The sequence below is a fragment of the Mesoplodon bidens genome, assembly GCF_964165515.1.
Source record: "Mesoplodon bidens genome assembly, chromosome: 16".
Classification (NCBI taxonomy): domain Eukaryota; kingdom Metazoa; phylum Chordata; class Mammalia; order Artiodactyla; family Ziphiidae; genus Mesoplodon; species Mesoplodon bidens.
The window spans coordinates 1,609,624-1,633,390 of NC_138173.1; the positions used below are offsets into that span (position 1 = coordinate 1,609,624).

The following is a 23,767-nucleotide window of genomic DNA, read 5'->3' on the forward strand; positions in this document are numbered from 1 at the left end:
TACAGCACGCAGAGGTCGAGAAGAGAAAGGGCCACCACCCAGCAAGTCCTGCACCCACACCACCTGCTCCTCCAGGAGACGCTTACTTCACAAGGCTGGGACCGACGGCAGCCAGTTATTATCACGAGAACCGAGCACCACCTTCAGAGCAGCAAACTCCTCCTCCCCCTCGCTCCCCAGAAAAGCCTATCAAAATAGCTGAGCGCTCATGGCGTCATTTTCCAATCCTGGGATCAACGTGCAAAGTGCTTCCCCATCCTGCTCAAGAGTCGGGCTCGGGACCAGCGGGAGGCCACAGGAAAGCCCTGCCGTGCACCTGGGACGTGCACACGAGACCCGGGACCCACACACGGGGTTCCCCCTCAGCCTTACGGGCCACATCATCACAGACAGAAGAACTGAAGAGGAAAAAGGCTCTCATGGTTAATTTTTTTAGGCATTTCTTGTATGTAAACATAAAGTTTTCAAAATAATTAAACTGTTACACCCAAAATTTGGCTAAGTCTTAAAGAAAACATTTTAAAATTTCAGCTTTAGTTTACAGCTGAAGCAATAAAAGCTCCAGAAGTCATACTCGGTAGTATCAGCAGGACTCACAGTACCTGGGCTCCACATGTTTAATAACTATTTAATAGAAGTTTTACAAACTTAACTCCCAACTGTCAGGTAAAGCAGCACAAAGGATACTGCGAGAAGACACACAGCCACAACACACGCTGTGGGAGGAGAAGAGCCTCGTACCCAGAAGGGGCACCGTCCTCAGCGCCGTGCAGAGCCGCTCGGGCGGGCGCTGGGCCCGGGCCCGGCCGTGGCTGAGCCGGCAGTAGCTGTGCACCCACTTCACGAGCCAGTCCTCCCGTGCTTTTGACTCTCTGTGCAGCTCCTTCAGCAGTTTCAAGGCAAGCGAGAAATTATTCTACACGGCAGAAGGGAGAAAGCAGAAAGATGACACAGGAGGATAATGAGAAGTCAAGGCGCTGTACAAGAGGAGCTTCTCACTGGCCTGCAGTGACCCATCACCTTAGCTTTATCGCGGGGACAGACACACAGTCCAGAGTCTCCGGGACACTCACGCAGCGGGGCACCCACGGCTGCCGTCTGATTCCAGGACTCTGTCGTCCGCCAAGAAACCCTCCATCCACAGGCATTTGCTCCCTTCCCCCAGCCCCCAGCGACCACAACCTTCTGCCCCGGGTCTGCCTATTCTGGACACTTCCTATCCAGGGAGTCAGAAGGTGTGTTCTGACTTTGTGTCTGGTGGTGTGTATCACAACTCCACTCCTTGCTGGGGCTGCGTAACATGCTCCTGCATGCATACACCGCAGTTTACTGATCTATTTCTCTACTGATGAACTTTCGGGTTGTTGCCGCCTTTTGGCTAGTTTGAATAATGCTCTTTTTTCTAATTTCAATGAACACAAAGAATCTGTATACAGATTTCTGTGTGGACGTTAAGTTTTCATTTCTCTTGGGTATATACCGAGGAGGGGAACTGCTGGGTCAAATGGTAACCCTCTGGCTTTTGGAGGAGCTGCCAGACTGATCTCCATGGTGGCTGCACTGCTCACCTCCCTGCACAGAGGGCCGTCCCTCTACCCCAGCCGTCCTGGGGGTGCAGCGGGACCGCGCTGTGGTCTGACCTACATCCTCCTGAGGACTTGTGGTGCTGGCTGTCTTTTCTTTCCTTCTTTCTCTCTCTCTCTCCCTCTCTTTCTTTCCTTCTTTCGCCATGCCACACGGCTTGCGGGATCTTAGTTCCCCAACCAGGGATCGAACCCGTGCTCCCTGCAGTGGAAGTGTGGAGTCCTAACCACTGTACCGCCAGGGAAGTCCCCTGAGTGTCTTTTCATGTGCGTACTGGCCACTTGTGTATCTTCTTGTGAGAAATGTCTATTCAGACCCTTTGCCTGTTTTCTCGCTGGGTCGTTTGACTTTCTGTTGTTTGGTTGTATAGTTATTTATGTATTCTGGATAAGCGGACCCTTACCAGATACATGGTTTCCAAATATTTTCTCCCATCATATGGGTTGTCTCTTCACTTTCTTGAGTGTGCCATTTGAGGCACAGAAGTTTTTAGTTTTAATATAGTTTCTCTGTTTTTTATTTAGTTGGTTGTTTGGGGATGTCTTTTACATCTAATTCTCTGCTGAGCTTCAAGGACACTGACATCAGTCCTGTGCGTCCTTGTTACGACCCTTCCAACCCCTCAGGCCAAAGGTCCAGTCACCCTCGTCATTCCTGCAGTCTCTGGCCTTATTACATTTGCGTATAAGAGTGTACATTTCAGGGCCTCCCTGGTGGCGCAGTGGTTGAGAGTCCGCCTGCCGATGCAGGGGATACGGGTTCGTGCCCCGGTTTGGGAGGATCCCATATGCCGCGGAGCGGCTGGGCCCGTGAGCCATGGCCGCTGGGCCTGCGCATCCGGAGCCTGTGCTCCGCAACGGGAGAGGCCACAACAGTGAGAGGCCCGCATACCGCAAAAAGAAAAAAAAAAAAAAAGAGTGTACATTTCACACAGTTCTCATCCCCACCAGCACGTCCAAGACCTTCGATGACCTCCTAGTCTCCAGTCCCTAGTTCTGGGCCACAAGCTCCACAATCCACCTCAAACCAGCATCACGAGACAAGCCGTCCGCCCACAGCGGCCTCCACAATTCCCAGTTTCTCCCCTTGGGATTCAGAAGTTTAAACATATCTCCGTACCTTCCTCTCCTACCACCCCCAAACGCCCCCCACCTCCATGGAGCCCTTCTGCCCCCTCTCCTCGTGCCCTGCACCCAGCAGCGGGGAGCACCCACTGCACCCCCCCCATGCTTCCCTCACTTCCTGCTGAGAGGCCACATGCACCGCCTTGGCCCCAGGCCCCGGCCACTCCCTGCTGCACCCGGAGCTGAGGGGATGGAGGGAGAAATGGGCAGGGCCTCCTCGGTGGAGTATCTGAGAGCACGTGAAGGCCAGCCCCTCCAGGACTGAATGCAGGGGACTGACAAGAGTTGTTACTTCCTTCATTCACTTCGGCTGCTGTTATTGGAAATACAAAAATTCCTGATACAAGACGCATCTCAAAGGAAAACCTATAAATGAGCCTTTAAACCCACAAAACAGAAATATTAATTATTTGTACGAGAATAATATTCTTTGCTTTATAATAGCAATCAATATAGGGCCAGTAAAACAGCAAGCTCCCCTAGTATATCTAAATATGGTTTAATTACATGAAAAATATAATTTAATACACTTGAAATGCTTATATGCGACTTTTAAGCAAACCGCACTTGTATCAAGAAAGGATCTTATTATCAAATGATAGATTTCCACAAACTTAACCTAAATATAATTTGTTACTACCTGGCAAGCATTCATTTTGTTAAACAAGAGAAAACCTGTATTAGATTTATTTTCTTTGTAAGTAAAGCAGAGAATAATCATTTTGAAATGATTAACAAGTGTATAATAAACTTTAGAGGCTTTCTGGAAAATTTTAAGTAAGTATTTCTTCAAGTGTACTTCCTCATAGAGGAAAAAAAAAAACTAACTACTCAATTATCCCTAAGCTTCAGATTTTAAAGAAAAGCTAAGTTTAAAGAACGCCAGTTTTGGACCGCCTGTGACCCGGCTGAGCCCACCTGCTTCCGTGCGCTCTCCACCATCTGCAGCCTCATGGAGAACTTGCAGCTCACGATCAGAGACCGAGCATCTTCCTCCAGAGCCTGCACGCCCATCCCGTCCGCATCCTCACTCACACCACCATCGTCCGGAAGGAGAGCGAGCTTCTCCTCTATTTTGCTGAGAAAGAAACATCTACATGAAACAAAGAAAAATAAGAATTAATGCCGGACTCATAAAAGAAATCTCTGACATTCAGGAAGCTGCTGGATAGCATTCAGACAGAAACTCTACAGTTGTTAAAATTTTGCTCATTTTTTAGACTATAAATGTACACTCTCAGAACTGGACTTAACCCCCATTTTAATTAACCAGCTCTTGGAAGATCACTGAGGCTATTTCAACACAGTTTTCCAGACAGCATCTACTGCTTCCACCTCCACAAAGTAAAGTATTAACACTCACAACCTGCTCTCTTAACAAATGGACAGCACACCCTGTGCTGAGTCAAAACCACTTTTCTCCGTTTATCTCCACATCTAAGGTCTGCATCACATACGTGGACAGTGTCAAGCAGCAGACAGGCTACCACCACTGAGAACAATGGCTGTGTCATATGTACGGCCAGAAGCTTATTCTCATCTGTATCGTGATTTACATATTTGACTTGGTTCCCATGATTTTAGTTTCATTACTTTCATTGTCAGTAACACGGACAAAGGACCTGAACATACAAAATTCACCCCAATTAATAATCAACTAACTTTCTGTGCATCTGCAGACTAATTTCAATTCTCTTAGAAACACTGTGGCCAGATAAACTAGCGAGTCTCACATCTCTCTTGCTTATTTTTTTCAGTTTTTCCCAACATGCAGCCTCTCCAGCCACGGATCTGCTCCTGTGCTCCTGACCCCATGACCACCATGCAAGTGCCCCCTTCCCAAGAGCTAAACAAGTGAAGGTGGTGGACCCTGGGTGCTGGGTAAACACCTGGAGAAGCAACGCGTGAACAGGAATGTCACCCTGCAGCGTGAATGAGGGCCTGGGCTCCCAGAAAGGGGGGCAGCAGGTGAGGAGGACACGCCATCACCAGCGAGAAGAGTACATTCCACTCCACACGGCAGAGTAGCCAGGAAGTCCCAGAGGGAGGGCACCGGTGAAACAAACGTGGTACCCGGCATGCTCTTGTGTCAGCCCTCGGAGGAAGGAGCCCAGAAAGAGCCATCCTGGTAGAAGTGACAGAGCCCTGGCTCTGGTGAGGCCGCAGGGGGCGCCGCAGCTGCCCTTCCGCTAGCGACGGGGTAGCGTGCAATCACAACCACCCCGGGGTCTGAGGGTAAAGAAGAGGCGGCCACCTTCAAGGATGCGGAAACCAGAAAAAGGTCCTGCCACTGCGGTGAGTGTCCTGCTTTTCTGTCTTCTCCCAGTTCTGCCACAAGGACAACCACGACGTGGAGTGTGGCAGCCTGAGTATGAAGACTCTGAAAGAAGCAAACCCTGTTGTATTGTGCCTGGAGGAACCAAAGGCTGCAGAGGGAACCCTGCAGGGGACAGACCGGAGAAGGGAGCTCCGAACAGGAAGCCACGTGGGCCGTGGCTACCCCACGACGGGTGCGTGTGCAGGACTGAACTGACACCTGAGCCAGCAGAAAGCGAGAGCCCAGGTGCAAGTCTCAGGGGCCGGCTGCTGCAGGGTCAGAACAGCCCACGGCCCCTGGGAGCTGTAAAGGAGCTCAGTCTGCACACTTTCTAGGACACAAGCCAAAATTCACTGAAATCCAAAGAACCAAGAAAATGTGCCTGTTTTCAGTGAAAAGGACAGTAAGCAGATGTCGACTCTGAGATGACCAATAGGTTGGCAAAGGTCATACGAGGACCTTTAAACAGCTATTTTAACCATCTCTAAGAGGTTAAGAAAAATACACATGGAATAAACGAAAAAGTAGGTATCTCAGCAGAGAGGGAGTGTAAAAAGAGCCAAATAGAAATTTTACTGAAAAGTACCCAAAATAAAACATTCACTAGACAGACTTAAAAGAGGAAACAACAGTGAGTTTGAAGACACATCAGTAGAAATGATCTAATCTGAAGAATAAAGAGAACAAAGACTGAATAAAAGTGAACCTGTGGGACAATGTCAAAAGGTCTAATATATGTGTAATTGGCATCCCACAGAGAAAAATTGGGGCAAAAAAAATACTTGAAAAAACAATAACAGAAAATTCCCCAAATTTGGTGACATATATGTACAGATTCAAGAAGCTTGGTGAAGCTCAAACTGGATAAATTCAAAGAAAACCATACACAGACACATCATAATTAAACTGCTGATAACCAACAATAAAAAAAAAAACAATCTTGACACCAGCCCCCAAATATGACATATTACATATTGGGGAACAACCATTTGAGCAAGCATGACCTTCCCTTCAGAAACATAGAGGACAAATGATCCCCCAGTACTCTATACCCTGAGAAAATATTCTTCAGGAATGAAGTGAAATAAAGACACCTCAGACAAAGGAAAAGCAAGAGAATTCATCACAGGCAGACCTGAATTCCAAGAACTGCTAAAGGAAAATCTTCAGCTGAAGGGAAATATTAGAGGAAAACTTGGATCTTTAAAAACAAATAATGAGCATCAAAAATGGTGAGTGTAGAGACCTCCCTGGCAGTCCAGTGGTTAAGACTCTGCCCTTCCACTGCAGGGGGCACGGGTTCAATCCTGGTCGGGGAACTAAGATCCCACATGCCATGCAGCATGGCCCCCCCACAAAAAAAAAGGAAAGGAAAGGAAAGGAAAAAAGAGAGAAAAAAAAAGAAAGAAAAGAAATGGTGAGTATAAAAGACTGTTCCTTGTAAGTTCTGAATCATGTTAGACTATTTAAAGCAAAAATATATTATCTGTTAATATTTTCACTGTTACTTCATATATATACATATGAAGTACACACGTCAGTATGTCTTTACTGCAACATAAGCTAAAGTGCACATTTCATCAGGAAGACACAGTAATTATCAACATGTATGTACCTAATAACTGGTTATTAGGCAAAACAGACAATTCCACAATCACAGTAGGAGGTTTTGAAATCCCAATCTCAGCAGCAGATGGAACTAAACTAAAAAAATCACTAAAGACATGGAAGATCTGAAAAACACAATTGACCACCTCGATCTAAATGAAAATTATAAACATTATGCCCAAGAACTGCAGAATACACAGGATTTTCAAGTGCGCGTGGTATATTTACTAAAGTAGACCATATGCTTGGTCATAAAACAAGTCTCAATAAATTTAAAAAGGCTGAAACCATACAGTGTGTGTTCATAACCACAAGGAGTTAATCCAGAAATCAATAAATAAGAGACACAGACACTCACTTCTAACTATTTCATGGATCAAAAACCGTGCGCCACAACTACTCAGCCTGCGCTCTAGAGCCCGCGAGCCACATCTACGGAAGCCCGCGAGCCACATCTACTGAAGCCCGCGCACCTCGAGCCTGTGCTCCGCAACAAGAGAAGCCACCGCAACGAGAAGCCCGCGCACCGCAAAGAAGAGTAGCCCCCGCTCGCCACAACTAGAGAAAGCCCTTGCGCAGCAACGAAGACCCAACACAGCCAAAAATAAACAAATTTTTTTTAAAAAGCAACATATTACATCATGAACACAGCAAAGACAAGTGATGTCACCACACCACAAACAGCAAAAATGAGTGACATCATCCAGATTGTGACACAGGTCGTTCTCGACCTCAGTCCCCCTCACAGGAAAACCAACCAACAACATTCAAGGACAAGGCAGCACTGGGAAAATCCCACAACATGGGACTGAGGTGAAAACAGCCCCACACCCTGGGGACTGGGAGGGACCCCACTTGAAGGGTGCGAGAGGCAGCCGCACTGGGACTGCAGCCAGGGCGCCCGAGCCTACGGTTTCTCCAGTGGGAAGAGGAAAGCCCAGGGCTGTGGGTCTCACCTGCCAGGTATCGCGGGGCTCAGGGTATGACAGAAGATGGGGTGGGGCTTACAGCTACCAGGGCTGGGATCCTGCCAGGCAGTCCCAGCAGAGCCCGAGCAGAAATACTAACCAGTGGCTTCGCGTGCCTGAGCCGACACGGTGGCCCAGTGTGACCAGGGAGCTGGGAAGGGCGCGTGTCTGCCCGATTCAGGACCCAAACAACGAGCCTTGCTGGCCTGGAGCGTGTTCTGCCCTCTGCCTGGGCAGGGAGCTAATTCACAGCCCCACCCACCTGACTGGGAAACCCAGCCGGAGCTCGGGGTACCTGCGTAGCCCACCCGGGGACCCCGCTCACAGCAGCACAGGATCAGAGCACCTGCCGGTGGACAGAGCCAGGACGCTGTCCCAGCAGGCCAGGGAGCTGGGCTCACGGTTCTGCTCCATTTGGTTCCCAAACGAGAGTCTGGCCAGCCGGGGGCGTGCGTGGTGGCCCCTCGCGCACGGGCAGGGAAACCAACCTGCCGAAGAACCTTCAGCTCACCTAGCCGGGGAACCTCACCAGAGCACGTGGGGAAATGCCACAGCCCAGTGCACAGTGGTGCTGGAGCCTCTCCCTTCCCGTCTGCAGAGTCAAACCGGTGGCCTGCCTAGCCAGGGAATTAGCTGTGCGGTCCCGCCTGATCTGGGTCCCCGAACGATGAGTTATGCTGGCCCTGGGGCCAGCTTGGCTGCCTCCCCCAACCCCCCGGGGCAGTACCCCACCTACTACTGAGCATGGCACCCAGTCCCGACCACCTAGGAAGCCTGACCAGAGAATGCAGGCAACACAGAGCCATGCTACAGCTGTGTTGGGGCAGGACCCCAGTCCTACCCAACTGTCTGGGCCAGTGGCACCCCGACCCCCAACCTCAGAGCTCAGGCAGCAGCCTCACCCCAAATATACAACAGCAGGTCCCACCTGCCCAGGGAAGCTATCAGCTGACACGTCCAGAGCCCCAGGCTGAGCTGACTGGTGAAAGACTATCTCTGCAAAGTCTGAACAAGACCATTTACTCAGATGCGTAGATACCAACATAGTGAACCAAGGATCACGAAAAATCAGCTAACTATGATGCCACCAAAGGAAACTAATAAAGCTCCATACCTGAGCCTAAAGAAATGGAGATGTGTGAACTGTCGGACAAGAATTCAGAATAATCCACTTAAAGAAGTTAGTGAACTACAAGAAAGCACAGACAACTAAGTAAAATTAAGAAAACAATACATGAACAAAATGAGAAGTTTAACAAAAAGACAAAAACCATCAAAAAACAAAAACAGGAATCCTGGAACTGAAGAATTCAACAGAGAGCTTCAAAAGCAGATTCGACCATGGGGCAGATTCAATTAAATTATCCAGTCAGGGGAGCAAAAGAAAACAGAATGGAAGATCGGGGAAGATGGCGGAAGAGTAAGACGCGAAGACGCGGAGATCACCTTCCTCCCCACAGATACACCAGAAATTCATCTACACGTGGAACAACTCCTACAGAACACCTACTGAACGCTGGCAGAAGACCTCAGCCCCCGCCCCCCAAAGGCAAGAAACTCCCCACGTACCTGGGTAGGGCAAAAGAAAACAGAATAAACGGAGACAAAAGGATAGGGCCGGGACCTGCACCAGTGGGAGGGAGCCGTGAAGGAGAAACGGTTTCCACACACTAGGAGCCCCTTCGCGGGCGGAGACTGCGGGTGGCGGAGGGGGAAAGCTTCGGAGCCGCGGAGGAGACCGCAGCCACAGGGGTACGGAGGGCCAAGCAGAGAGATTCCCGCACAGAGGACCGGTGCCGACCGCCACTCACCAGCCCGAGAGGCTTGTCTCCTCACCCGCCGGGGCGGGCGGGGCTGGGAGCTGAGGCTCGGGCTTCAGTCAGGGCGCGCTGGCGGCGTGAACACAGCCTGAAGGGAGTTAGTGCGCCAAGGCCGGCCGGGAGGGAGTCCGGGGAAAAGTCTGGAGCTGCCGAAGAGGCAAGAGACTTTTCCTTCCCTCTTTGTTTCCTGGTGCGTCAGGAGAGGGGATTCAGAGCGCTGCTGAAAGGAGGCTCCAGAGACGGGCGCGAGGCGCGCCTGAAAGCGCGGACCCCAGAGACGGGCGTGGGACGCTGGGGCTGCTGCTGCCGCCACCAAGAAGCCCGTGTGCGACCGCAGGTCACTCTCCACACCTCCCCTCCCGGGAGCCTGTGCTGCCCGCCACCGCCACGGTCCCGGGCTCCACAGACAACATCCCCGGGAGAACGCACGGGCGCGCCTCGTGCTGACGCAACGTCACGCCGGCCTCCGCCGACGCACGCTCGCCCCGCCCCCGTGCCCCTCCCTCCCCCGCGGCCTGAGGGAGCCAGAGCGCCCGAATCAGCGGCTCCTTTAACCCCGTCCTGTCTGAGCGAAGAACAGACGTCCTCCGGCGACCTACACGCAGAGGCGGGGCCGAATCCAAAGCTGAGCCCCGGGAGCTGTGCGAACGAAGAAGGCAAAGGGGAATCTCTCCCAGCAGCCTCAGAAGCAGCGGATTAAAGCTCCGCAATCAACTTGATGTACCCTGCATCTCTGGAATACCTGAATAGACAACGAATCATCCCAAATTGAGGAGGTGGACTTTGAGAACAAGATTTAAGATTTTTTCCCCTTTTCCTCTTTTTACAACGAATTATTCCAAATTGAGGAGGTGGACTTTGAGAGCAAGATTTACGATTTTTCCCCCTTATTCTCTTTTTGTCAATGTGTATGTGTATGCTTCCATGTGAGATTTTCTCTGTATAGCTTTGCTTCCACCATTTGTCCCAGGGTTCTATCCGTCAGTTTTTTGTTTTTTAATAATTACTTTTCTATTTTAATAACGCTACTATATTTTATCATACTTTATTCTATTTTGCTTTATCTTCTTTTTTCCTACCTTCCCTTCCTCCCTCCCCCCTTTCTTTCCTTCCTTCCTCCCTCCCTTTCTTCCTTTCTCTTTTTCTTACCTTCCTCTCTCCCTTTTTCTTCCTTCCTTCCTTTCTTTCCTTCTTTCTTTCTCTCTTTCTTCTATTAATTCTTTCTTTCTACTTTTTCTCCCTTTTATTCTGAGCCGGGTAGATGAAAGGCTCTTGGTGCTGCAGCCAGGAGTCAGTGCTGTGCCTCTGAAGTGGGAGAGCCAACTTCAGGACACGGGTCCACAAGAGACCTCCCAGCTCCACGTAATATCAAACGGCGAAAATCTCCCAGAGATCTTCATCTCAACACCAGCACCCAGCTTCACTCAACGACGAGCAAGCTACAGTGCTGGTCACCCTATGCCAAGCAACTAGCAAGGCAGGAACACAACCCCACCCATTAGCAGAGAGGCTGCCTAAAAACATAATAAGTCCAAGACACCCCAAAACACACCACCAGACGTGGACCTGCCCACCAGAAAGACAAGATCGAGCCTCAACCACCAGAACACAGGCACTAGTCCCCCCCACCAGGAAGCCTACACAACCTACTGAAACAATCTTAGCCACTGGGGACAGACACCAAAAACAACGGGAACTACGAATCTGCAGCCTGCAAAAAGGAGACCCCAAACACAGTAAGATAAGCAAAATGAGAAAACAGAAAAACACACAGCAGGAGAAGGAGCAAGATAAAAACCTACCAGACCTAACAAATAAAGAGGTAATAGGCAGTCTACCTGAAAAAGAATTCAGAATAATGATAGTAAAGATGATCCAAGATTCTATTTCCAAGATCCAAAATCTTGGAAATAGAATAGACAAAATGCAAGAAACAGTTAACAAGGACCTAGAAGAACTAAAGATGAATCAAGCATCGATTAAAAACACAATAAATGAAATGAAAAATACTCTAGATGGGATCAATAGCAGAATAACTGAGGCAGAAGAATGGATAAGTGACCTGGAAGATAAAATAGTGGAAATAACTGATGCAGAGCAAAATAAAGAAAAAAGAATGAAAAGAACAGAGGACAGTCTCAGAGACCTCTGGGACAACATTAAACCCACCAAGATTCGAATTATAGGGGTTCCAGAAGAAGAAGAGAAAAAGAAAGGGACTGAGAAAATACTTGAAGAGATTATAGATGAAAACTTCCCTAATATGGGAAAGGAAATAGTTAATCAAGTCCAGGAGGCACAGAGAGTCCCATACAGAATAAATCCAAGGAGAAATACGCCAAGACACATATTAATCAAACTGTCAAAAATTAAACGCAAAGAAATCATATTAAAAGCAGCAAGGGAAAAACAACAAATAACACACAAGGGAATCCCCATCAGGTTAACAGCTGATCTCTCAGCAGAAACTCTACAAGCCAGAAGGGAGTGGCAGGACATAATTAAAGTGATGAAGGAGAGAAACCTGCAACCAAGATTACTCTACCCAGCAAGGATCTCATTCAGATTTGATGGAGAAATTAAAACCTTTACAGACAAGCAAAAGCTGAGAGAGTTCAGCACCACCAAACCAGCTTTATAACAAATGCTAAAGGAACTTCTCTAGGCAACAAACACAACAGAAGGAATATACCTACAATAACGAACCCAAAGCAATTAAGGAAATGGGAATAGGAACATACATATCGATAATTACCTTAAATGTAAATGGATTAAATGCTCCCACCAAAAGACACAGACTGGCTGAATGGATACAAAAACAAGACCCATATATATGCTGTCTACAAGAGACTCACTTCAGACCTAGAGACACATACAGATTGAAAGTAAGGGGATGGAAAAAGATATTCCATGCAAATGGAAATCAAAAGAAAGCTGGAGTAGCAATTCTCATATCAGACAAAATAGACTTTAAAATAAAGACTATTAGAAGAGACAAAGAAGGACACTACATAATGATCAAGGGATCGATCCAAGAAGAAGATATAACAATTGTAAATATTTATGCACCTAACATAGGAGCACCTCAAGACATAAGGCAAATACTAACAGCCATAAAAGGAGAAATCGACAGTAACACATTCATAGTAGGGGACTTTAACACCCCACTTTCACCAATGGACAGATCATCCAAAATGAAAATAAATAAGGAAACACAAGCTTTAAATGATACATTAAACAAGATGGACTTAATTGATATTTATAGGACATTCCATCCAAAAACAACAGAATACACATTTTTCTCAAGTGCTCATGGAACATTCTCCAGGATAGATCATATCTTGGGTCACAAATCAAGCCTTGGTAAATTTAGGAAAATTGAAATTGTATCAAGTATCTTTTCCGACCACAATGCTATGAGACTAGACATCAATTACAGGAAAAGATCTGTAAAAAATACAAACACATGGAGGCTAAACAATACACTACTCAATAACGAAGTGATCACTGAAGAAATCAAAGAGGAAATCAAAAAATACCTAGAAACAAATGACAGTGGAGACACGATGACCCAAAACCTATGGGACGCAGCAAAAGCAGTTCTAAGGGGGAAGTTTATAGCAATACAATCCCACCTTAAGAAATAGGAAACATCTCGAGTAAACAACCTGACCCTGCACCTAAAGCAATTAGAGAAAGAAGAAGAAAAACCCCCCAAAGTTAGCAGAAGGAAAGAAATCATAAAGATCAGATCAGAAATAAATGAAAAAGAAATGAAGGAAACGATAGCAAAGATCAATAAAACTAAAAGCTGGTTCTTTGAGAAGATAAACAAAATTGACAAACCATTAGCCAGACTCATCAAGAAAAAAAGGGAGAAGACTCAAATCAATAGAATTAGAAATGAAAAAGGAGAAGTAACAACTGACACTGCAGAAATACAAAAGATCATGAGAGATTGCTACAAGCAACTCTATGCCAATAAAATGGACAACCTGGAAGAAATGGACAAATTCTTAGAAATGCACAACCTGCCAAGGCTGAATCAGGAAGAAATAGAAAATATGAACAGACCAATCACAAGCACTGAAATTGAAACTGTGATTAAAAATCTTCCAACGAACAAAAGCCCAGGACCAGATGGCTTCACAGGTGAATTCTATCAAGCATTTAGAGAAGAGCTAACACCTATCCTTCTCAAACTCTTCCAAAATATAGCAGAGGGAGGAACACTCCCAAACTCATTCTACGAGGCCACCATCACCTTGATACCAAAACCAGACAAAGATGTCACAAAGAAAACTACAGACCAATATCACTGATGAACATAGATGCAAAAATCCTCAACAAAATACTAGCAAACAGAATCCAACAGCACATTAAAAGGATCATACACCATGATCAAGTGGGGTTTATTCCAGCAATGCAAGGATTCTTCAATATATGCAAATCAATCAACGTGATACACCATATTAACAAATTGAAGGAGAAAAACCGTATGATCATCTCTATCAATGCAGAGAAAGCTTTTGACAAAATTCAACACCCATTTATGATAAAAACCCTGCAGAAAGTAGGCATAGAGGAAACTTTCCTCAACGTAATAAAGGCCATATATGACAAACCCACAGCCAACATCGTCCTCAATGGTGAAAAACTGAAACCATTTCAACTACAATCAGGAACAAGACAAGGCTGCCCACTCTCACCACTCTTATTCAACGTAGTTTTGGAAGTTTTAGCCACAGCAATCAGAGAAGAAAAGGAAATAAAAGAAATCCAAATTGGAAAAGAAGAAGTAAAGCTGTCACTGTTTGCAGACGACATGATACTATACATAGAGAATCCTAAAGATGCTACCAGAAAACTACTAGAGCTAATCAATGAATTTGGTAAAGTAGCAGGATACAAAATTAATGCACAGAAATCTCTGGCATTCCTGTACACTAATGATGAAAAATCTGAAAGTGAAATCAAGAAAACACTCCCAATTACCATTGCAACAAAAAGAATAAAATATCTAGTAATAAACCTACCTAAGGAGACAAAAGACCTGTATGCAGAAAACTATAAGACACTGATGAAAGAAATTAAAGATGATACAAATAGATGGAGAGATATACCATGTTCCTGGATTGAAAGAATCAATATTGTGAAAATGACTCTACTACCCAAAGCAATCTACAGATTCAATGCAATCCCTATCAAACTACCACTGGCATTTTTCACAGAACTAGAACAAAAAATTTCAAAATTTGGTTGGAAAAACAAAAGACCCCGAATAGCCAAAGCAATCTTGAGAATGAAAAACGGAGCTGGAGGAATCAGGCTCCCTGACTTCAGACTATACTACAAAGCTACAGTAATCAAGACAGTGTGGTACTGGCACAAAAACAGAGAGAGAGATCAATGGAACAGGATAGAAAGCCCAGAGATAAACCCACGTACATATGGTCACCTTATCTTTGATAAAGGAGGCAGGAATGTACAGTGGAGAAAGGACAGCCTCTTCAATAAGTGGTGCTGGGAAAACTGGACAGGGACATGTAAAAGTATGAGATTAGATCACTCCCTAACACCATACACAAAAATAAGCTCAAAATGGATTAAAGACCTAAATGTAAGGCCAGAAACTATCAAACTCTTAGAAGAAAACATAGACAGAACACTCTATGACATAAATCACAGCAAGATCCTTTTGGACCCACCTCCTAGAGAAATGGAAATAAAAACAAAGATAAACAAATGGGACCTAATGAAACTTCAAAGCTTTTGCACAGCGAAGGAAACCATAAACAAGACCAAAAGACAACCCTCAGAATGGGAGAAAATATTTGCAAGTGAAGCAACTGACAAAGGATTAATCTCCAAAATTTATAAGCAGCTCATGCAGCTCAATAGCAAAAAAACAAACAACCCAATCCAAAAACGGGCAGAAGACCTAAATAGACATTTCTCCAAAGAAGATATACAGACTGCCAACAAACACATGAAAGAATGCTCAACATCATTAATCATTAGAGAAATGCAAATCAAAACTACAATGAGATATCATCTCACACCAGTCAGAATGGCCATCATCAAAAAATCTAGAAACAATAAATGCTGGAGAGGGTGTGGAAAAAAGGGAACACTCTTGCACTGCTGGTGGGAATGTGAATTGGTACAGCCACTATGGATAACAGTTTGGATGTTTCTTAAAACATGACAAATAGAACTACCATATGACCCAGTAATCCCACTACGGGGCATATACCCTGAGAAATCCATAATTCAAAAAAGTCATGTACCAAAATATTCATTGCAGCTCTATTTAAAATAGCCCGGAGATGGAAACACCCTAAGTGTCCATCATCGGATGAATGGATAAAGAAGATGTGGCACATATATACAATGGAATATTACTCAGCCATAAAAAGAAACAAAATTGAGCTATTTGTAATGAGATTGATGGACCTAGAGTCTGTCATACAGAGTGAAGTAAGTCAGAAAGAGAAAGACAAATACCGTATGCTAACACATATATATGGAATTTAAGAAAAAAAAATGTCATGAAGAACCTAGGGGTAAAACAGGAATAAAGACACAGACCTACTTGAGAATGGACTTGAGGATATGGGGAGGGGGAAGGGTAAGCTGTGACAAAGCGAGAGAGAGGCATGGACATATATACAGTACCAAACTTAAGTTAGATAGATAGTGGGAAGCAGCCACATAGCACACGGAGATCAGCTCGGTGCTTTGTGACCGCCTGTAGGGGTGGGATAGGGAGGGAGGGAGGGAGACGCAAGAGGGAAGGGATGTGGGAACAGATGTATATGTATGACTGATTCACACTGTTATAAAGCAGAAACTAATAATAAAAAAAAGAAAACAGAATGAAAAAGAGTGTAGCAGAGCATAAGATAAACTACACACCCATTAAAAAAATCCCAGGAGAAGAGATAAAGAAAAAGACAAAGTACATTTAAAGCAATAATGGTTGAAAACTTCCCTAACCTGAGGAGAGAAATGGACACCCCGATCCTTGACTCCCAAAAGACCCCAACAATGCAGGGGGCCGGGTTTCGATCCCTGGTCAGGGAACTAGGTCCCACGTGCTTGTGGCAATTAAGAGTTCACGTGCCACAACTAAGGAGCCTGAGAGCCACAACTAAGGAGCCCACGTGCTGCCACTAAGGATCCCCCAAGCTGCAACTAAGAAGCCTGCCTGCCATAACTAAGGAGCCTGCCTGCCGCCACTAAGGAGCCCACCTGCGGCAACGAAGACCCGGTGCAACCAAATAAATAAATAAATATTTGGAGGGGGGGAAAAGAAAAGAGCCCAAGTAGGTTGAATCCAAATAGGGGTACACCGAGACACATTACAACTGAAGTGTCCAAAGTCCAAGACAAAGTCTTTTGGAAGCAGCAAGAGAAAGGTGACACGTCACGCAAGGGAACCCTCCCACCCCCCACCCAGTAAGACTATAGGTGAAGTCTTCAAAAGAAACATTTCAGGACAGGAGAGAATGGGGTGATACATTCAAAATATTGAAAGAAAAAAAGAACTGTCAACCAAGAATACTGTATCTGGCAAAGCTGTCCTTCAGAAATGAAGAAGAGATAAACAAAAGCTGAGGGGGTCCATTACCAGACCTGCCTGCCTTACAAGAAAGCTAAAGGGAGTTCTTCAAGCAGAACTGTGATGCTAATTAACATCACAGAAACAGACGAAGTTAGTATATAACTCACTGGTAATGGTAAATATAAAACCAAAGTCAAATTCTCTAATTTCGCAGTGGTGGTATGTAATTCACTGACAACTCTAGTTTAAAACCTAAAAAACAAATATATTAAATATAACCATAACTTCAATAATCTGGTATTGGATGCATGATATAAAAATATGTAAACTGTAACATCAATAATCTAAAATGTAAGAGGAATGAGGACACAAAAGCATAAAGTTTAAGAATGTTATCACAGTTAAGCTGTTATCAGCTTAAAATCAGGTGTTATAAGATAGTTTATGTAAGCCTTGTGGTAAACACAAAGGAAAAAACTGTAGTCGTCACACAAAAGATCACGATAAAGAAGTCAAAGCACACCAAACAAAAAGTCATCCATCAAATCACACAAAAAGAGAACAGGATAAGCAACAAGGGGTAATGAACCCATAAAACTGTCAGAGAACAATTAACAAAATGGCAACAGTAAGCCTTACCTACTGATAATTACTTCAAATGTAAATGGTTTAGATTCTCCAGGCGATTAAAAAAAACAAGATCCAGGGAGTTACCTCGGGGTCCAGTGGTTAGGACCCCCGGCACTTTCACTGCCGTAGCCCAGGTTCAACCCCTGGTCAGGGAACAAAGACCCTACAAGCCACGAGGCACGGCCGGGGGGGGGGGGGGGGGGGGGAAGATCTCCAACGATACGCTGCCTACAATACACTCACTTTCGCTCTGAAGACACACCGACAAGGGTGGGAGAGATATTTCAAGCAAATGGTAACCTAAAAAAAGCAGGGGTAGCTATACTATACCAGACAAAACAGATTTTAATCTAACAATGGTAAAAAGATACAAGGAAGTTCATTACATGATGATAAAGGGGCCAACTGCCAATCTGTCAAGAAAATACAACGACTGTAAATATTTATGCACTCAACAACGAAGCACCTAAGTATATAAAGCAAATACTAATAGAAATAAAAGGAGAAATAAACAGCAATACAATAATAGTTGGGGGTTTTAATACCACTGTCAACAATGGACAGATCATCCAGACAGAAAATCAACAAGGAAACAGCAGATTTGAACAATATTATAGACAAAATGGACCTAATAGACACACACACATACAATAAAACAGAAAAACAACACGATCAATTAAATAGATGCAGAAAAAGCATTTGACAAAATTCAACACCATTCATGATAAAACAAAACTTTCAGAAAATCAGTATATGAACAGCAAATAACCAGAAAATACAATGAAAAAAACCCCCTCCGTTCACAACAGTGCTGAAAAAACCATACATACTTAGGAGCAAATCTAACAAAAGACAGCTAAGATCTGCAGATGGAAAAAATACAAAACTTTGAAATTAAAGAGGACCTAGGGGCTTCCCTGGTGGCGCAGTGGTTGAGAGTCCGCCTGCCGATGCAGGGGACACAGGTTCGTGCCCCGGTCCGGGAAGATCCCACATGCTGCGGAGCGGCTGGGCCCATGAGCCATGGCCGCTGAGCCTGTGCATCCGGAGCCTGTGCTCCACAACGGGAGGGGCCACGGCAGTGAGAGGCCCGCGTACCGCAAAAAAAAAAAAAAAAAAAAGAGGACCTAAATAAACAGAGAGACATTACCACATTCATGAATTGGAGAACTCTACACTGTTAAGACGCAATTCCCAAAGTTGATCTAGAGCCAAGAAAATCCCAAACTCTGTTTTTCTTTTTTCTCTGGTAGAAATTTGATAAGCAAATACTAAAATGTATATGTAAATGTAAGCAACCTAAAATAAACAAAGCAGTTTTCACAAAGGAAACAAAGTTGGAGAACTCACCCTATCTGATTTAAGACTTACTATAAAGCATCAGTAATGAAGACAGTTTGATATTGTGAAAAGAGATGCATATAAATCAAGGAACTGAACAGAGCATTCAAAAACAGACCCATAGACATAACCGTCACTGATTTTCAGAAAAGGTGCCAAGGCAATTCAGTGATACAAAGTAAGACTTCTGAACAAATGGGACTAGACAACTAGATATCCATATGGAAAAAGTGAACATGTATCCCTACCTCATAACATCTACAAGAATTATCTTCCACTTGGGGCTTCCCTGGTGGCGCAGTGGTTGAGAGTCCGCCTGCCGATGCAGGGGACGCGGGTTCGTGCCCCAGTCCGGGAGGATCCCACATGCCGCGCAGCAGCTGGGCCCGTGAGCCATGGCCGCTGGGCCTGCGCGTCCAGAGCCTGTGCTCCACAACGGGAGAGGCCGCGACAGTGAGAGGCCCGCGTACCACAAAAAAAAAAAAATTATCTTCCACTGGATCATAGACCTAAATGCAAGAACTAAAACTACAACATTTCTAGAAGGATAATTTTGCAAGATGAGCCTGGAGGGACTTCCCTGGTGGCACAGTGGTTAAGACCCCGTGCTCCCAATGCAGGGGGCTCGAGGTTTGATCCCTGGTCAGGGAACTAGATCCCACATGCATGCTGCAACTAAGGAGCTGGCAAGCCACAACTAAGGAGCCCACCTGCCGCAATAAGACCCAGCACAAGGCTGGTCTGGGCTAAAGTCATCCACAGACACAGAACACGGAGGAGTAGGTCTCATCAGAAGCAGGATACAGGCATGTCTCAAAGCATCTCCCACACTGCTTGTTAGTTGTAAAGGAACAAACAGGGCTTGAACACCAGAAAGACCAGACATAGCATTAACCAGGCAATCAACACTGCTACCATCAGTAAAAGGCAGGTGGACACTCTGTTTCCAGATGTGATACCACAGGACAAATACTCCACTTAAGTGGTATTCTGGCTATGGGTATTTCACCTGAAGATAATCATGAGGATACACAGCCAAACCCAAACTGAAGAAAATTCCTCAGAAGTGTCAGTGTCATGAAAGATGGCTGAGGAACTGTTCCAGATTAGGGGAGACCAAAAAGATACATCGATTAAATGTGTACATGACTCTGCACTGGATCCTGTCTTCAAAGACAAATTGCTTTAAAGGACGTTAATGGGACAACTGACAGAACTGAAATTAAGGCTGCAGATCAAAATGAAAACAGAGAAGTTACTACTGTACTGTGGTTCTAAGAATATACTCTTTTTCTTAGGAAAGGTACACCGATAAAGAGGTAAAGAAATAGATGTATGCCCCCCACCCCCTCCCCGAGGGGCCGGCTGGGCGCGCGCGCGGCGGGGGCCGAGGCTGCTCCCTCGCTCCCCCCACCCCGCCCCGCCAGGCTCCAACCGCTGCCGCCGCCCGCCGCCGCCCGGGCCCCCGCCCCCGGCCCCCGGCCCGCGGGGCCTCCCGCCCCCACCCAGGGGCGTCGCCGCCGCCATCTCCGCTGCGCTCCGCGGCCCGCCAGGCGCCCTCCTTCCCTCCCTCCCGCCGGCCGGGGTGCGCGGGCGGCGGCGCGGCCCAGCCCGGCCGGCCGGGGGCGGCGCCCCGAGCCCGGGCCCCGCGCGGCAAGCGCCCCCGGCCCCCGCTGAGCCCCGGGGACCCTGCCGTGGCCGAGGCCATGTTCCCCGTGTTCCCTTGCACGCTGCTGCCCCCGCCCTTCCCCGTGCTGGGCCTGGACTCCCGGGGGGTGGGCGGCCTCATGAACTCCTTCCCGCCACCTCAGGGTCACGCTCAGAACCCCCTGCAGGTCGGGGCTGAGCTCCAGTCCCGCTTCTTTGCCCCCCAGGGCTGCGCCCAGAGTCCATTCCAGGCCGCGCCGGCGCCCCCACCCACGTCCCAGGCCCCGGCGGCCGAGCCCCTCCAGGTGGACTTGCTCCCGGTTCTTGCCGCCGCCCAGGAGTCCGCCGCCGCGGCCCCCGCCGCCGTTGCTGCTGCGCCCCCGGCCCCGGCCGCCGCCTCCACTGTGGACACAGCGGCTCTGAAGCAGCCCCCAGCGCCCCCTCCGCCGCCCCCTCCGGTGTCGGCGCCCGCCGCTGAGGCCACGCCCCCTGTCTCTGCCGCCACCATCGCCGCAGCCGCGGCCACCGCCGTCATCGCCCCAACCTCGACGGTCGCCGTGGCCCCGGTCGCATCTGCCTTGGGGAAGAAGACAAAGAGCAAGGGGCCCTACATCTGTGCCCTGTGCGCCAAGGAGTTCAAGAACGGCTACAATCTCCGGAGGCACGAGGCCATCCACACGGGAGCCAAAGCCGGCCGGGTCCCTTCGGGTGCTATGAAGATGCCCACCATGGTGCCCCTGAGCCTCCTGAGCGTGCCCCAGCTGAGCGGAGCCGGCGGGGGAGGGGGAGAAGCGGGTGCCGGCGGCAGAGCGGCCGCCGGTGGCGTGGTGACCACGACCGCCTCGGGCAAGCGCATCCGGAAGAACCACGCCTGCGAGATGCGCGGCAAGGCTTTCCGCGACGTCTACCACCTGGACCCACACAAGCTGTCGCACTCGGACGAGAAGCCCGACCAGTGCCCGGTGTGCCAGCAGGGCTTCAAGCGCAAGGACCGCATGAGCTACCACGTGCGCTCACACGACGGCGCTGTGCACGAGCCCGACAACTGCTCCCACTGCGGCCAGAGCTCCTCCCGGCCGGCTCAGCTCAACGGTCACGTCAGACAAGTGCACTCGACAGAACGGCCCTTCAAGTGTGAGAAATGTGAGGCAGCTTTTGCTACGAAGGATCGGCTGCGGGCCCACACAGTACGACACTAGGAGAAGGTGCCATGTCATGTGTGTGGCAAGCTGTTGAGCTCGGCTTATATTTCGGACCACATGAAGGTGCACAGCCAGGGCCCTCACCATGTCTGTGAGCCCTGCAACAAAGGTACAGGTGAGGTCTGTCCAATGGCGGCGGCGGCGGCAGTGGCAGCCCCTCCCACAGCTGTGGGCTCCCTCTCGGGGGCCGAGGGGGTGCCTGTGAGCTCTCAGCCACTTCCCTCCCAGCCCTGGTGAGCTCCAAGTTGGTGGGGGGAAGAGGGGAGAATGGAGGAAAGTCCCTTGGTACCATCTCCTCTTACCCTCTCTCTTCCCACCAATTCCTCACTATTTCCCCCATCAACCAAGGAGCCTCCAGAAGGAAAGGAGGAAGAAGTGTTTTTCTTAGGGGAATTCGCTGGGTTTTAATGATTTGTTTCTCCTGCTCCTCTCTTCTATCAGACCTGACCCCACACACACCTGTCCCCTCAGTTGTGTTGAGGCCCCCTGGACAGTGGACAGGAGTGGCCACTGCCCTCACCCCCTCTCCTCTCTGTAATCCCCTGCCCTGCCCTTCCAGGGATTTGTGAGCCTTTCCCTCGATGGTCCTTCTTGCTCTCCTCCTTCCAATGTCCCCCTACTGTCTGCTGCCCCTCCCTGGGGAGTTGGTGCTTTTTTTTTTTTTTTTCCATGGGGAGGGAGGAGAGGAAGAAGGGAAATCAAAGATTCTGTCCCAGAGAGGGGGAAAGGTGAGATTTGAGGAGGGGCAGAAACAGGGAAGGCAGAGATTATACCTTCATAAGGTGGGGTGGTTTGGGGTCAGGCCCTAAACATCATCCTGCTTGAGAATCTGTCAGGGGAAAACAAGTCAAGGGGAGCAAAAGAAGGAGCCACTAGGGCCAGAGGCAGGACAAGAGATGGAATCTTAGGGGGCCAGGGTAAATGGGGGGGATCCAGGGACCAGAGGTGCTTCCTGGGGGTGGGGGGAATGCAGCCACAGTGTCTCCCCCTTCCCTCTTCCACCCCAGCTCCATCCCTGGCCTTTTCTTTTCATCCCTCCCCCTGCGACAGAAGCTGTGGCCCTGGCCATGTCATCGTGTTCCTGTGTCCCCTGCATGTTCCCCACCCTTCACCCCCTCCTTTTGCGCGGACCCCATTACAATAAATTTTTAATTAAAAAAAAAAAGAAATAGATGTATGCAACTCACCCTCAAATGGTTCCGAAAATAAATATATGTACGTGGAGAGAAAGAAAAAAATGCTAACGCGGCAACATGTTAAAAAATGTTTAAAAAAAAAAGTGTATCTGGGTAAAATGTACACAAGGAGAGTTCTACTTTTCTTGTAACCTTTTTTATAAGTAAGAACTTGTCTCAAAATAAAAAGTAAAACAAGTTTGAAAAATAAAAAGTGTAAAAAGTAAAATTTTAAAAAGCTGTAGTATCAGAGGAAACAGGGTCCAACGGCAAGAATGCCAAACGTGGGATCACAGTCCTTCAGTCCTACTGACTGTGTGTTTTTGAATAAAATAACTCACAACCGCTCTGGCTCTATTACCTCTTCTCCGACACATATAGTTAATACCTGCCTAGGATTACCCAGGGCCGTTACAGGTGAGGAAAAGAAGCTCAGACCCGGCGAAGTGATGAATACAGCACGTAACAGAGCTGGGAGGCAGGAGGTGGGAGTGTCAAAAATCCAGGTTAAAATAACAGAAGAAGAAGTTGTTAAGCAGTATCTTCTTTGCTGCCATGTTACTCGCCCACATTCAGCCCTGAGACAGGAGCAGAGGGAACGCCCCTGCCTCCTCTCCCCGCCCAGCACAGAACGGACAAGGGGACAAAGACGCACGGAGAGTACTGTCAGAACCGCCTCAGTGGAAACTGACCCATGAGGCTCAGACCCCACATTTGTCTAAGCCACAGTTTGGGAGAAAAGCTATTCTGGCAACTTCAAAAGAGAATCCACATTCAACTCAGA

General features: G+C 47.5%; 2 protein-coding genes across 10 annotated transcripts in view; one reads left to right on the plus strand and one right to left on the minus strand.

Annotated features, from left to right (window-relative positions):
* The window catches only part of PRKDC (protein kinase, DNA-activated, catalytic subunit), a 164,571-nt gene that overhangs the window by 19,512 nt on the left and 121,292 nt on the right, over positions 1-23,767 (minus strand). For 8 of the 9 annotated variants that reach the window (XM_081258465.1, XM_081258461.1, XM_081258460.1 and 5 more), the window contains exons 69-70: positions 3,627-3,801; positions 742-916 (exon numbers count right to left, since the gene is read on the minus strand). In XM_081258465.1, the coding sequence (XP_081114591.1) occupies positions 742-916; positions 3,627-3,801 (350 nt within the window). Of the gene's footprint in view, positions 1-687; positions 917-3,626; positions 3,802-23,767 lie in introns of all 9 variants that reach the window. The other variant, XM_081258463.1, reaches the window with a different exon arrangement.
* Positions 20,600-23,763, plus strand: LOC308630072 (myc-associated zinc finger protein-like). The gene is given in 2 exon segments (XM_081258466.1): positions 20,600-21,802; positions 21,806-23,763. Coding segments are annotated over 2 exon segments (1,377 nt in total). The 5' UTR covers positions 20,600-20,665; the 3' UTR covers positions 22,046-23,763.